Below are 12,773 nucleotides of genomic sequence, written 5' to 3'. Positions count from 1 at the left end.
CTACCACGCAGGGGCATGGCAGCACATGGGGCTGTGCTGCAGATTGAATCAGAGAGAACAGCATCAGGTTAATGCTAAACAATTTGCTTATGTTGTTGCTGGGTTGGTGTTAATCAGATTCTCAGCCTGGTTTATCACATGACTGCAGGAACGTTTGCTTGGCAACTGAATGGGGCTTGGGAAGGTGAAAAAGCATTTAGGTGTGGTGGGAAAGCAGGTCTCCTCTTTAAACAACAACTACAGGATGTATGAGCCTAAACCAATCATTAAAATGCTGTGTATTTATAAAGTAGCATATTTTATTTATATTGTATAATGCACATGCACAAAAATGACATAGCATTCGTTTATTTATATATAAGTGTAAGCTGGAGCAGCTTCCTATTGCAATTCAGAGAATGACTCTGTGGATAGCTCTTTGATACAGTAGGGAGGTGCCACAGACAGGCCGCCAAGTGTGTATTAAGCCTGGATTCTCACTGACTCTTTAATGTGAGTTTCCAAGTTTACGTAGAACTTTTCATGTCTTTTTTAATCAGATCCAAGATTTATCCATAAGCTTCAATTTTTTTCCATAATATGGACACAAACTTTCTCGTACAACTGTGCCTGCTCATGTAGAGAACACCTTACAGATTGGATCTGGTTAGTTTGTGTCTACATTGAATCAGAAGGTAGATAGGTGTTTGTTTTTAGAGGTATTTTGGTGTGGAAATTGAACATTTGGAAACAGACATTAAAATAGATAATTAATTAACATTTTTGTACTAATTGATATGAACTGTAGTGTTCGAACAAGCTTACTCATCATCACAAAGGATTTTTTTAATTGCACCCACTTAAAAAAATATTTAGAAATAGCTTAATCATAGTAGAAATTAAGATTAGGTCAGTATTCTATCACTCCTTCCCTGTTTCTGTGTACCTAATTAAAAGCACTGCACTTAGTTTCCTCTTTACTTCAGTGATATTTATGTAAGGAGATACTCTAACTTTCATTGGTCAGCTCTTTTGTTTCAGTGGTTTAATAAGAAGCTATGAAATAGATGTTGTGCAATTTCAAGACAAGTGCTCCAGGAAGCTGAAAAGTTGTTGAAGGAACGGGGTGTAGACAAGGATTTTAAAAATATTTGATAAACTGAAATGTAGAACTTTCACAATCGTGCCTCTGTCATCTAGACCAAAAGGAGTTTGTATGGCCAAGTCAAGGAAAGAAACAGACTGCCAGATAAAACAGTTTAAGTGATGAGGAACCCTTCCCTGAGGGATCTCCTGTTAAAAAGACTTGTTGGTTTTTGCTGTTTCTGGATTTCTGCAGTGTACTGTACTTCCTCAAAAAGATGTCAAAACTTATGTACAAGTAACCTGGTAAGTTTTGAAAAACTGTACTTAATAATTTAAAACATGGATGATTGTAAGCACTGTAAGAATTTTCCATTCCATTTCAGCTGTTTCAAAATTATTTAAAGAAAGTACCTGAGTAAAAGCAGAGCTTGAGAACTTGTGTTTAACTTTTGAATTTGTGAAACTAGGTAGGGAAGAAATTACATTAACCAGATGGCATGTGGGTTTTTTTCTGCTTTATAGACTTAGGTCCCAACACCTCCTGAAATTATTGTAAATGTTAAAGACCTGGAAGGGTAAAGAAGAGAAACCTTTGTTCTTTCAGTTTATTAATTTTACTTATCAGTTTCTGTCTAGTCTATGACTTTTCTTATATAAACATAGGAAAACTGTTAAATCACAAGAAAGTGGCTGGGAATCTGTGGCTTGCACAATTATACTGAACTAACTTCAGCTTCTTTTTTTTTTTAAGTCACCTATGCTTTGAATTGTGTATATTTCTTTAAGTGTTAAAGTAAGAGATTGGCTCCTTAATCTTATGCTTTTTTAGTGTTCCTTTGATTAGTCAAGTGGAATTTATTATTTTTCTCTCTACTGATGCACAACAAAGATAAGCAATAACTCGCAAATCCAAGCAATATTTCTGCATGAGGCTTTCAAGAGTTACCTCCTTGTTTCTGTTTGCCTAAAATGTTAATGTTGTTTAGAAGAACATGTACCTTTGCTCTATAAAAATAATATTTTGTGACTTGTGGCTGACTAAGTGTGGAAACCTACGGCAGACCACTATGACCTGGTCCATTTTATTTCATACATTTGTCTGATGATTCCTTTAAAGCAATTTTTAACTCTTGCACCAGTGAGAGAGTTAATTGTCTTCCCTGATGGAAGCCTATCACGCAGTGATAACTTTAATGGAAATCCTTTGATTTAAGCTTAAATTAATTCAGAATAAGAAATAAATTGCTCTTCCTCTCAGCTTTGAAAGACAGGAAAATCACATTTATGTTCAGTGAACGTATTGTGGAAGCGTTTCAGATGAGAAAAGAATAATCTTGGAGTCTTACAGCTGTAAATCTTATTTCTTGCCTCCAGTCTACTTATTGTGCTCACAATTGCTTTTGACACCTTTGATTCTCATTATTACCACAGTGTGCCCAGCGTACTGAAAATTTATTCCTCGGAGTTGTTTTATTAAGGGTATACTTTCCTGTTTGCAAAGGAAAACTTAAGAGCTAACATTCAGCTTCTCCAAGGCTGCTAGATACCTCCTCAAATCATTTGCACTTCACAGGTGGTGACTGGTTTTGCACACTTTGGTGTGAAAAAACAAGCACCTTAGCTCAAGAGGGCATTTGGCAGGAGAGGAAGGGCGGTCACCATATGGCTGTGTAATACCCCTTCAAAAAGGGGCCAGACAAAAGGCATTTAGCTTGAAGGAAGATCTTTCTGCTCACAAGAGGTCAAAGCCACTTGGCTTTGTAATTTATGCCCAACATAATTTTGAAGCATTTGTTATTGACTCACTGAACTAGAATCAGGAGATGAGAGCCAAATTCCTACCTGAGATAATTTAATTAACACCAGCCAATTCTGTCGATGTCTTTGTTTGATGGTACTCTGAAATTAGTCTGGAGTGAGAAGCTACTGGTGTGTTAACAGTGGATTTCTTCTAATGAGGAAACATTAGTCATAGAAAATTTGTTTTACAAGAAACTGATATTCTAACATGTTTTAATCAGGAATTCCAAGGAAACATTTTGACTCTTTGTAAGAATGTATGTGTTTCTCTTATAGGAAGGAGAACTTGGAATTACTAATCTTTGCAATGTTAGTGACATCACTGGAGCAGTGAGTAATGGTTTACTTTATTAATTACTGCCATTTTTATGGGTACAACGATCATATAATCAAAGACTTCACATAAATATGCACAATTGCTTGTCTGGCACAAGCCAGCAGTCAGTGTACTTATATCTGGCTCAAATTATTAAAGGCACAACAATCTTCTTTTGTTTAAAGAAAATGTATAAAGGGTGTGGATCTCTGCTGTGAGTCAAGTTCACGTTTGTGATCTACAAAGTTCTTAATCACTCATTTGTGAGAAAATGAGTGAAATCTAGTGTAACCTCCAGAACACGAATTATTAAGACTGTTCTATTCAGGTGCCTTTCTACAGTTAAGGAGTTTAGTTTATTTTCTCAGTGATCTGATGTGAGAAAATGACAATTATTGAAAATTTAGAGTTCTGTAGGACTTCAAATGGCTGCGTCTGTCATGGGGGGCTCTTTATCCTGACACGAGCTTTCCATAGCAACATTTGTGTGAGGACTTCAGCTGAAATTCTCCAAGTTCAGATTTCAAATGTAATTCAAGCTGGCAGTTACGCACATTCTTTGAAGAGCAGTGGAGAATTCAGTCATCAATATTTTCCACAGAGACTAGTAGGAAGCAGCCGCTCAGCTGCTAACAAGGCTGGGTCATTTATGATGCCGAGACCATAAAAGGCTGCATTGTCTTTACAATACATAGCAAGGTTGACTCAACTGTTTATGTTACTGTGTGTTTGCTCAGTGTTATCAAGTCTTAATAATTTTTTTCATGAGTCTTTGCAATGCTGTATATCAGTCCTGTTTCCAATGCAGTTCCTTTCCAGCCCCTTTTTAAAAGAAAATGTACATGACTGTTAAGAAGTGGATAGGGCAGAAAGAATAAATGAGGTCCAAAATAAAATCAAACCCAATAATGTTTATTATATCTTTGAACACTTCCGGTTTGTGTTAAATGGCTTTCCACTGTGCTTGGCTGTGCTGTGAATAATTTTTATTTCTGTTCTATATTTGATTTTACTTTGAGAAGGGCACTAAGCAACACAACCTTATTACTGTAGTATCTGAGTATATATCATCTTTCATGTATTTGGCATTTTTGTTACAAAGTGCTGGAGATGTCTATCTTATCTGTGAGGAACTGGGACACAGAGGAACTGAATTACTTGGTTGTGCAGAATGTTTTATTGCAGCTGGAAATTGAACTATTGTCCTCACCCTTAGCACTGGTGTATCCCTTCTCTAAAAAATGTGATTTCAAGGCTCTTTTTAAAGCTACTGTCTGTCTTTGCAGTGCATGCAGGGATGTCAGTCTTGGAATGCAACAGTGCAAATCAATTGCCTTCTGGAATGTGTGAGTATAGCCTTAGCCTTGGCTCTGTAATGCTTGTCTCCAGTTTATCCAATGGCAGATGTGGAAAACAAGGAGAGCAGTGTTTCTATGAAAAGATGAGATGTCTGTATTTTCTCTTAGTATCTTTATAAATCCTCTTTTGGGGAGATGATAATTCTTGTTATGGGAGTTACCTGTAATAGCAAAAGTTTCCATTGTGTTTGTCAGAATGTGGGGACAATTTACAGTTCACTAACGTCAACCACTTACCCAGATTTTCCGGCACTGAGAAAGAGCTAGAGCTTTTCAGGATTTTACTCTACTGGGGCCTGTCTCAGACTTATATGCAGACGACCTTTACTAGATTGATTACTTGCTTTTACTAAACCGGATGGATAAGAATTAACATTGGTCTGGGACAATTGCCATGATAGTTTTTACACTGCTCATTTTTCTGGATCTCTTGAACACCTGAAGCTCATTCATCCCTGGCATCCTTATAATGTTGACCTTCTGGTTTTCTAAGTGTGGGTTTTTCTTCTCTTATTATTTGCCATTGATAAGGCTTTGTAGTATACTTTCACTATAAGAAACTTCTAATTAATTGATGTAATGTGTTTGAAATACTCTGTGATTATACTTATGCTAATCCCATATTCTATTAATTTTCTTCTTGGCAGAACAAGACATATAACAGAACATGTGAGGTAAGTTAAATGCTATATAAAAAAAAAAATCACTATTTCAGTGATTACTATGTCCATACAGTGCTAAGAAATATGGTGTAGGAACACGAAGTTAACAATCCAGGTCTAATTACCTAAATGATTCTATGATGCCCTGATTCTGTAATGATTTTGTGCTTCCTAGAGCTGAAGAATGAGTTAATTAGATGAATCCTTTCTTTCCAGCATGGTGGCTAAGGACATATTTGCATTGAAAACTGCTGTCTAGAGTGTTGCTTTCAAGAAAGCAGATTAATCACACCAGTATGAAATGCAGTACAGATCTACTTAGATTACACTCTAGGTGCATGAACATCTTGCTTTATCCAGTTTTTCATTAATGACATCAAATATGAACTAGAGCGAATACTTACTAAGGCTGGTGGGACACCAGCTTGGGGAGAAGTGGAAGCAAGGGGTAGAAGCTAAAACACAAAACACAGTCTTGAATGTGTAGAGGGTCAGAATGAAGTAAAATGCAATTCAGTAAGGGGGAATGTGTTGCCCTTTTGAAAGAGGTCTCATATTGTGAATGCTTCATTTGTGCTGCATATGGACTGGCATTTACAGTGATAAGTATGAGGCAACAAAGTGCTGCTAAATATACGGTGCCTTTCTGGGGTCCTTTTAGCATGAACATAGGATGGGATAAAATGATTGCAGGATTATGTTTGGGATTGTAGAGGCTTTAGTGTGAAGGCTGTACCCAGTTGGAGGCAGCACGCTTCAAGCAGGCAATCAAGGAGTTAGAGGGAACCTGAGTAGAACACAAACCCATTAGCCAGATGGAAATTTGATTAAAAGGACTGATATTTTACATGCTTTTTAATCTGTGAAGTTGTGACCATGACAAAGGTTTACAGATATGCTAAAGGTGGATTTTGAGCAACAGTCCAAGAAGCAACTAACTTTTGTAGAAACACAGAATTAATCTGGGTGTTTTGTTATTATTGTTGGGATTTGCGGGTTTGGTGGATTTTTTTTTGTTTGTTTGTTCAGGGTGTTTTGGTCTTTTGTACTTGTCTGGCCACACAATATTCCTGATAAATTCACTAATTCTGCAAAGGCTTTTGCAGGATTATTTTTCTATTGGATCAGCTGGCTGACTTGACACCCGATGTGATCAGGCGATCACCAGGTCACTGCACTCAGAGAATCAGCGATTGCAGTCTGCAGGGGATAGGAGGGAGGAAGGAGAGTGGGAGTTTTCCTTTGGTGTTGGCTCGACTCCTTCCTGTTGGGATTGAAATCTTGGTAGTATTACTCTTGTTGGATGTTACCCCTCACCTAGGAACAGGGGAGCGGCACTGAATTTGATGGGAATATTTGCAAGAAAGGGCAGCTCATACAGTGGCAATTCTGATCATTGGAGACTATATGACATTTTCTTGTTTTCAGGCAGAGCAGATGGCAAATTTCCTAAAAAAAAAATGTAAGGCTAGAAGCTTTGATAATGCTCTCACCTCAAGACAAAATTGGATTTTTTTATTTGGGCAAACAACAGAAGAAGAAGAAAGAAAAACATGACAATGGTCAAAATATCTTTATTATATGAAGTAGAAGGCACTATAAATGAGCATGTAATCTGGGGATACTATCACCTACAAACTAAACAAATCTTAATTGTAAATGAAAGGTTGAATGTACAGTTGATAACCAATGTCTGCTCATACCTGGGTCTTTGCCTGCTAACAGTTGTGATAATGCACGTGGAAGTACTTTATTTCTCTGAATAAGAAAACTTAGGAAAAAACATTTTAAGTACTTGCACCTGGCACTGAATGCCTAGATGTGAAATAATGCATATAGGAATATACTGCTAAGCAAGTTTTTAAATCTGTCTCAGCTGCAACTGTGTTGTCTGAAATAACATGCCTTACCAGTTTCCGTATGGTGCCGGAAGTGTATATCCTAGAATCATAGGAACAGCAATTAGAAAAATTTGCTTACTTAACATAATGAATTGCTTCTGAATGATATAGAGGTTAATTATCACTTGAAATGTGGCTGCTGTATGTAGCAAACTTTAAGATTTTATAGGCCAAATGAACTTGCAGAATAAAATGAGCCCAAATAAAATGCCTGTCTAGAAAAACTCAAACCATCACTTCTTAAAAGTTTTGGCTTTCCAGGAGATGCGGTCTGACATCTAATTTTTAAACTACTGAGATCCACCTGGGAAATACTACTACCTCTTCTTAAGTTCTTCATCTATAAAGCAGGGTGACACTATATATATGTTCCCTGCCTAAACTGCTAACTCTTAGAAATTTTCTGTTTGTAGAACGTGAGTGTGGAGAACTCACTGCCCGGGGGTACTTGTGTCTCTAGCTTGTAGACACAACTCTACCAGAAGGAGTAATTACTAACAAGGAAGTCTGAATCAGGCATGGCTACTCTGACAAATTACTAATTTCAACTATTTCGAAAACTGTCTGGAAGTACATTTGTAAGAGTGTGTCTCATTCGCACAAAATCATAGAATCATAGAATCATAGAATCACCAGGTTGGAAAAGACCTCTTGGATCATCAAGTCCAACCATTCCTATCTGCCAGCAAACCATGTCCCTGAGCACGTCGTCTACCTGTCTTTTAAATACCTTCAGGGATGGTGACTCGTCTGCCTCCCTGGGCAGCCTGTTTCAGTGCCCAATGACCCTTTCTGTGAAATTTTTTTTCCTAATACCCAGTCTGAACCTCCCCTGGCCCAGCTTGAGGCCATTCCTCCTTGTCCTATCACCAAAAGACATGAAGGGGGAAAAGTGAAACTCAACTCGTGTCATATATCATTAGCAAGTTAAAAAACATTATTCCCTGACTCCATGGTTGTCACTGAAGTCTATTTCCTACTTTAATGTCACCCCATATTTGTGATCTCTGCAAAGGGATGGTGTGTAAGGATGAAAACCCTAATTCAGTGCCCAGTGAACTGGTGGAAAGGCTCTCAGGAAGCACTTTGGAGTGAGTTTGTGGTGCTGCTACTTTTTAGAATTAATGTAATTATTTCCATGGGGTTTGTATGTATTCAAAGTGCCTGGTGGATTTGTACATATAAATATGTCTTCATAGGTCTAGGAGGCAGTTTGCCTTTAAACAAAACTAACCAGTGAGTTCTGTACCTTACACAGACAGTTTCCTGTAAGTTTGGCTGTAGCCGTGCAGAGGTTGCATATGGAACTGAAGCACAGAGTAAGTGTGAATAGAGTCCTGTGTCTGATCCACAGTCTGATAAATTCAGATTTAAGATTATAGTCTTGTTCCATTATCTGGATTTCTTTGAAAAAATCAGAATTTCTTGATTCTTTTTATTAATCAGAAAATTACCCACTCTTCTTTTTTCTTTTAACAAATACAATAAAGTTAACTCTATTCCATAATAAAGCCCCTTTGCCTCCCTCTCCTGGACATGAGACTTTTAAAATCCACTCTCAACTATTTAAGATGGTACTTTCTCAAGACCTTGAAATCATTGCCAAAAGCCGCTGCAATTTATATGGGAATAATTGGGTCAACACAGTGCTATTGAAATAGGCACTTAGAAAATCCTTTTGCAAGTTTTCCATACCTTCTTTTGGTTCCTATTCAGCAAAACTGTACTAAGTATCTATAAATATAAATGCATTTACCATAAGGTGGTTGCAGTCACATTTGCTCACATTGAGCTTGGCCCAGTTCAAGTTTACTTATGAAACTGTGTTTAAGATGTCATGTGATTTATTCAGCAACATTTTCAATATATTCTTTTCTGTGTTTTTATTGATTTCAAAGATTTCAGATGTGTGGGTAATACGCTATTAGCCTTAAGGCTCAGAGATTGCCATGGAGGATTTTTTCTTACTGTCATATTTTCCCCTCAGACTATTTGAACAAACCTAGAGCACCATTTGCATCTACCATTGAAAGCCACAGTGTCACATTAGGATGGAAGCCAGCTAACATCTCTGGGGTGAAATATATTATCCAATGGAAGTTCAGTCTGCTTCCTGGAGACTGGAGGTACACAGAGGTAAAGGACACTTTCTTTCACTTTGCAAGGAAATATATTCTTAGTTTTATTTACAATCAAGTCCAGTTTCATTGGAGAAAAAAAGTGCAATTTATTAATAGAGTGCAGTCATATAAAAAACTAGATGAGGAAAGAAAGTAATGACTAGATTTTGAAAGAGAAGCGGCTGTAATTTATTGCTGAATTATGTGGTTCCTTTCTCTTTCCCTAGCAGTTGGCTAAGATTAATAAAACATTGGGAATTCTTAGTGTACTTGTAGGGCACTGGTTGTGCTTGTCATCTCTGCTCTTCACTTTATTTTAGAAACACATTAGGTGCACAGAAGAGGTTTACAAAATCATAAGTAGTGAGGAGAAGCTGAGAAAGTGGAAAATTATTTTCTGTTTCCTCCAACACAGGAGCTAGGTGTCTTGTTGAAAACACAGGTTCAAAGCTAGCAAATCAAGGTATTTTCTTACTGAATGTATAATTAAAACGTTCCTCTGTTTCCTGGCACATGTGAATTTTAAATTAATAAATTTAAACTACTAAATATTAAAATTACAAAAATTCCTAAATAAGGTTCAAAGTATCCGGACAAATTAATGGAAGAAATAATTGGTTCTACTAAATGCAAATATTGCCATTGTTTCATGTTGAGCCATGCTTATAAAATGCCAAGACTTGAGGGTATTTGAAAGTAATATCACGGTAGTTTTTTTCATACCTTTTCCTAGAAACATATTTTTGGTTCTTGTCAAAGACATAGTACTTGGCTAGATAGACCTTTTTTTTGACTCAGTACGATTATTCTTGTATTATGTTCTCTGACGTCAACTGTACACTTGTTATCTGGCCATCACCTCTATTGGACCAATTTACAGAACATGGCAAGCTGGTGCCACAAATCAAAGGTAAGGATAATTTACTAAGCAGGAAGTTCTTCTGAATTAATGATTGATGAAATAATGAACAATGGCTTAGGACCATAGGTATTTTACGATGATTAGGAACCTTTCGTTCTTAAACCTCTAGTATATGTATCAACAGTTTAAAATACATTGACCGTATTATGTTATTTTTTCTAACCTTATTTTTCAAATTTTCTATTATATTATATCTATCCTTTCATCCATTCATTCATTATTGAGAACTGGTAGCATGTTCTGAAGAAAAGAGAAGAGAAAAAAGTTCTGAAAGGTTGGAAAATCAAAGTCTGTAGTGCAAAAATCTCCCAGAACTTCCTCTTATTTAAACTTAGAATGCTGCACTTTAGTATCCTGAAATATGTATGTGGTATGAGACATCTTTTGCCCTGATAACACCCTACACAGTGAGTGCAGATTGAGGAAGAAAAAAGAAAATGATTGTGTTTGTTCGTTGGCCTAGGTAGTATCTGAAAATTCATATACAGTCAAAGACCTTCAAGCCTTCACAGAGTACGTGTTTCGAGTAGTTTGGATTATTACATCTCAGCTGCAGCTCCATTCTCCATCAAGTCCCAGTTACCGGACACAAGCTTTTGGAGGTAATGAATCTCATTATTAATTGCATCTTCCATAACCATGTCAGAGATATTTAGGTTTCCTTGTTGTTTCATTCACAGAAAACATTGACACTTAATCTTCAGAGTGGTGTGTGTGTTGTTTGTAGGGTGGCTGCAGAATCATAGAATCATTTAATTTGGAAAAGACCTTTAATATCAGCAAGTCCAAATGGAAATGTAACACTGCCAAGTCCACCAGTAAACTGTGTCCCTAAGCAGCACATCTACATGTCTTTTAATAACTATGAAACTTAACAATGTACCTTAAAAAGGAAAAGCAATTAATACCTTAAAAGCCATCTCAGAGCCAGTTATTTCTGCATCTTGCAGCTCCTGGAACAGCTCCTGTCATTAAAGATATTCAGTGTTCAAGTCCAAACACTGTTGAAGTTAGTTGGTCGCCACCACTTTTTCCGAATGGATTGATTATTGGATACAACTTGCTTCTGACCAGCGAGAATCATAAACTGTTGAGAGCTTCAAGAGGGCATAGCTTTCAGTTCTACTCCACCTTTCCAAACAGTACTTACAGGTATGAAAAGAAGAGGTAACCAACAGGGCCGATTGTGCTGTAAGATTTCTTGCCCAGGTGGTACAGGGTATGCCTAAATACCACTTCTGCACAATTCTGCTGTTTACTAATGCTCTTGCCTAAAGGCAGGGTACCTTCTTGAGATAACACAATTATTCCAGATGAGTTGGCTGCTTATGTGGAAGTCAGATGGAGAGGAAAGAAAAGGAATTTTACATAGAGCCAAAGGCTGCATTCTCTTTAGCTGTTGTTTTTATTGTTTTTCAGCTTGTGTGGCATGTTTTCAGTATATACAGGGAATGATAAAGTGGTCCTCTAGTCCTTTAATCATCTGGAAAATTCCTTCTTTTTTATTAAACACAAATGCCTGCATTTTACTTGCACTGGTAAATACAGATCTTCCTTCAAAATGCAATTGAATTGCTCTTCTGAGTCTGAAACCCTATTTTGAATTTTAATGTAGGAGATACTGTGGTTATCCCACCTTTGGAAAATTTATATTCTGGTTGGTTTTACTTTTATTACAAATTTTCCAGAGTATTCTATTTAAATGGGTGTTTTCTGAATAAAACTTGTTAAAATGTTAAAACGTTAAAATGCTATCCTACTTGTTAAAATGTTTCTCAGGTGATCTTTTAGAACAAACCTGTCTCTTTGGTTTATCATAGGTTCAGTATTGTGGCAGTTAATGAGTTTGGTGCTGGACCCTCTGCTGAAGCCAACATCACAACCCCAGAATCCAAAGGTACAAGAGCAGCAGAGTCCTTACGGCTGTTTGTTTCTGTGGACAAAGTCACATTTGCTGGGCTGCTGTGTACCTGACAGAAGAGAATAATATTTAGACTGCAAACAGTGCATAACAAGTTGTACACTGAGGAGTCAACAGCATATCAGAGAGAGTCCTGTTCTTCAGCAGTCGACGTTATTGGGCTACACAGCATGGTAAAAACCTGAGATGCTGGTGGGCCCAAACAAATTTGGCTGGAGTTGTATTACAGATGAAAAACATCTTAGCGGTCTGAAGCAGTGACTGAAAGGACATCCTTTCATTTTCTACATGAGATTTTAACAGCTAACAAACAAATTTATCTCTTCTAATAGTATTAAATGCTTAATATGAAAGTCTTTTGATGAAACACTCTCAGGTATTTCATGTCAAATATTTGAAGTCATATCAATTCTTGTTGCTCTTTCATGACAGTGTTTATTTTACTATGTTAACTACTTAGTAATGAAAGTAATGATATGCTATAAATATAACTCAAAGAATTGCAGAAATATTAATTAATTGGAAGAGAAAAGTACACCTTGAGAAACAGAACAAGGGAGAATGAAATCAGTGTTACTAAAATGTATCTTTACTATGAAAGCAAAACACGTGCCCCTAGTCTTGAAGAAATCCAGTTGTCAGACACCTGGAAACTCACTAACCCTAGCAAACACTTTAAGTCTGTCTCTGAGTCATCAGACTTCTGAT

General features: G+C 36.9%; 1 protein-coding gene across 1 annotated transcript in view; it reads left to right on the top strand.

Annotated features, from left to right (window-relative positions):
- The first annotated feature begins 1,112 nt into the window (after nucleotides 1-1,112).
- Nucleotides 1,113-12,773, top strand: part of ROS1 (ROS proto-oncogene 1, receptor tyrosine kinase) — a 78,844-nt gene continuing 67,183 nt past the window's right edge. The window contains exons 1-9 of the mRNA XM_069851755.1: nucleotides 1,113-1,368; nucleotides 3,142-3,195; nucleotides 4,468-4,527; nucleotides 5,187-5,213; nucleotides 8,361-8,421; nucleotides 9,090-9,238; nucleotides 10,608-10,746; nucleotides 11,095-11,296; nucleotides 11,965-12,041. Of these exons, the coding sequence (XP_069707856.1) occupies nucleotides 1,246-1,368; nucleotides 3,142-3,195; nucleotides 4,468-4,527; nucleotides 5,187-5,213; nucleotides 8,361-8,421; nucleotides 9,090-9,238; nucleotides 10,608-10,746; nucleotides 11,095-11,296; nucleotides 11,965-12,041 (892 nt within the window). The 5' untranslated portion in view covers nucleotides 1,113-1,245. The remainder of the gene's footprint in view (nucleotides 1,369-3,141; nucleotides 3,196-4,467; nucleotides 4,528-5,186; nucleotides 5,214-8,360; nucleotides 8,422-9,089; nucleotides 9,239-10,607; nucleotides 10,747-11,094; nucleotides 11,297-11,964; nucleotides 12,042-12,773) is intronic.

Source organism: Phaenicophaeus curvirostris, chromosome 2 (assembly GCF_032191515.1).
Source record: "Phaenicophaeus curvirostris isolate KB17595 chromosome 2, BPBGC_Pcur_1.0, whole genome shotgun sequence".
Taxonomy (NCBI): domain Eukaryota; kingdom Metazoa; phylum Chordata; class Aves; order Cuculiformes; family Cuculidae; genus Phaenicophaeus; species Phaenicophaeus curvirostris.
This window is presented reverse-complemented; position numbering and strand designations above follow the sequence as displayed.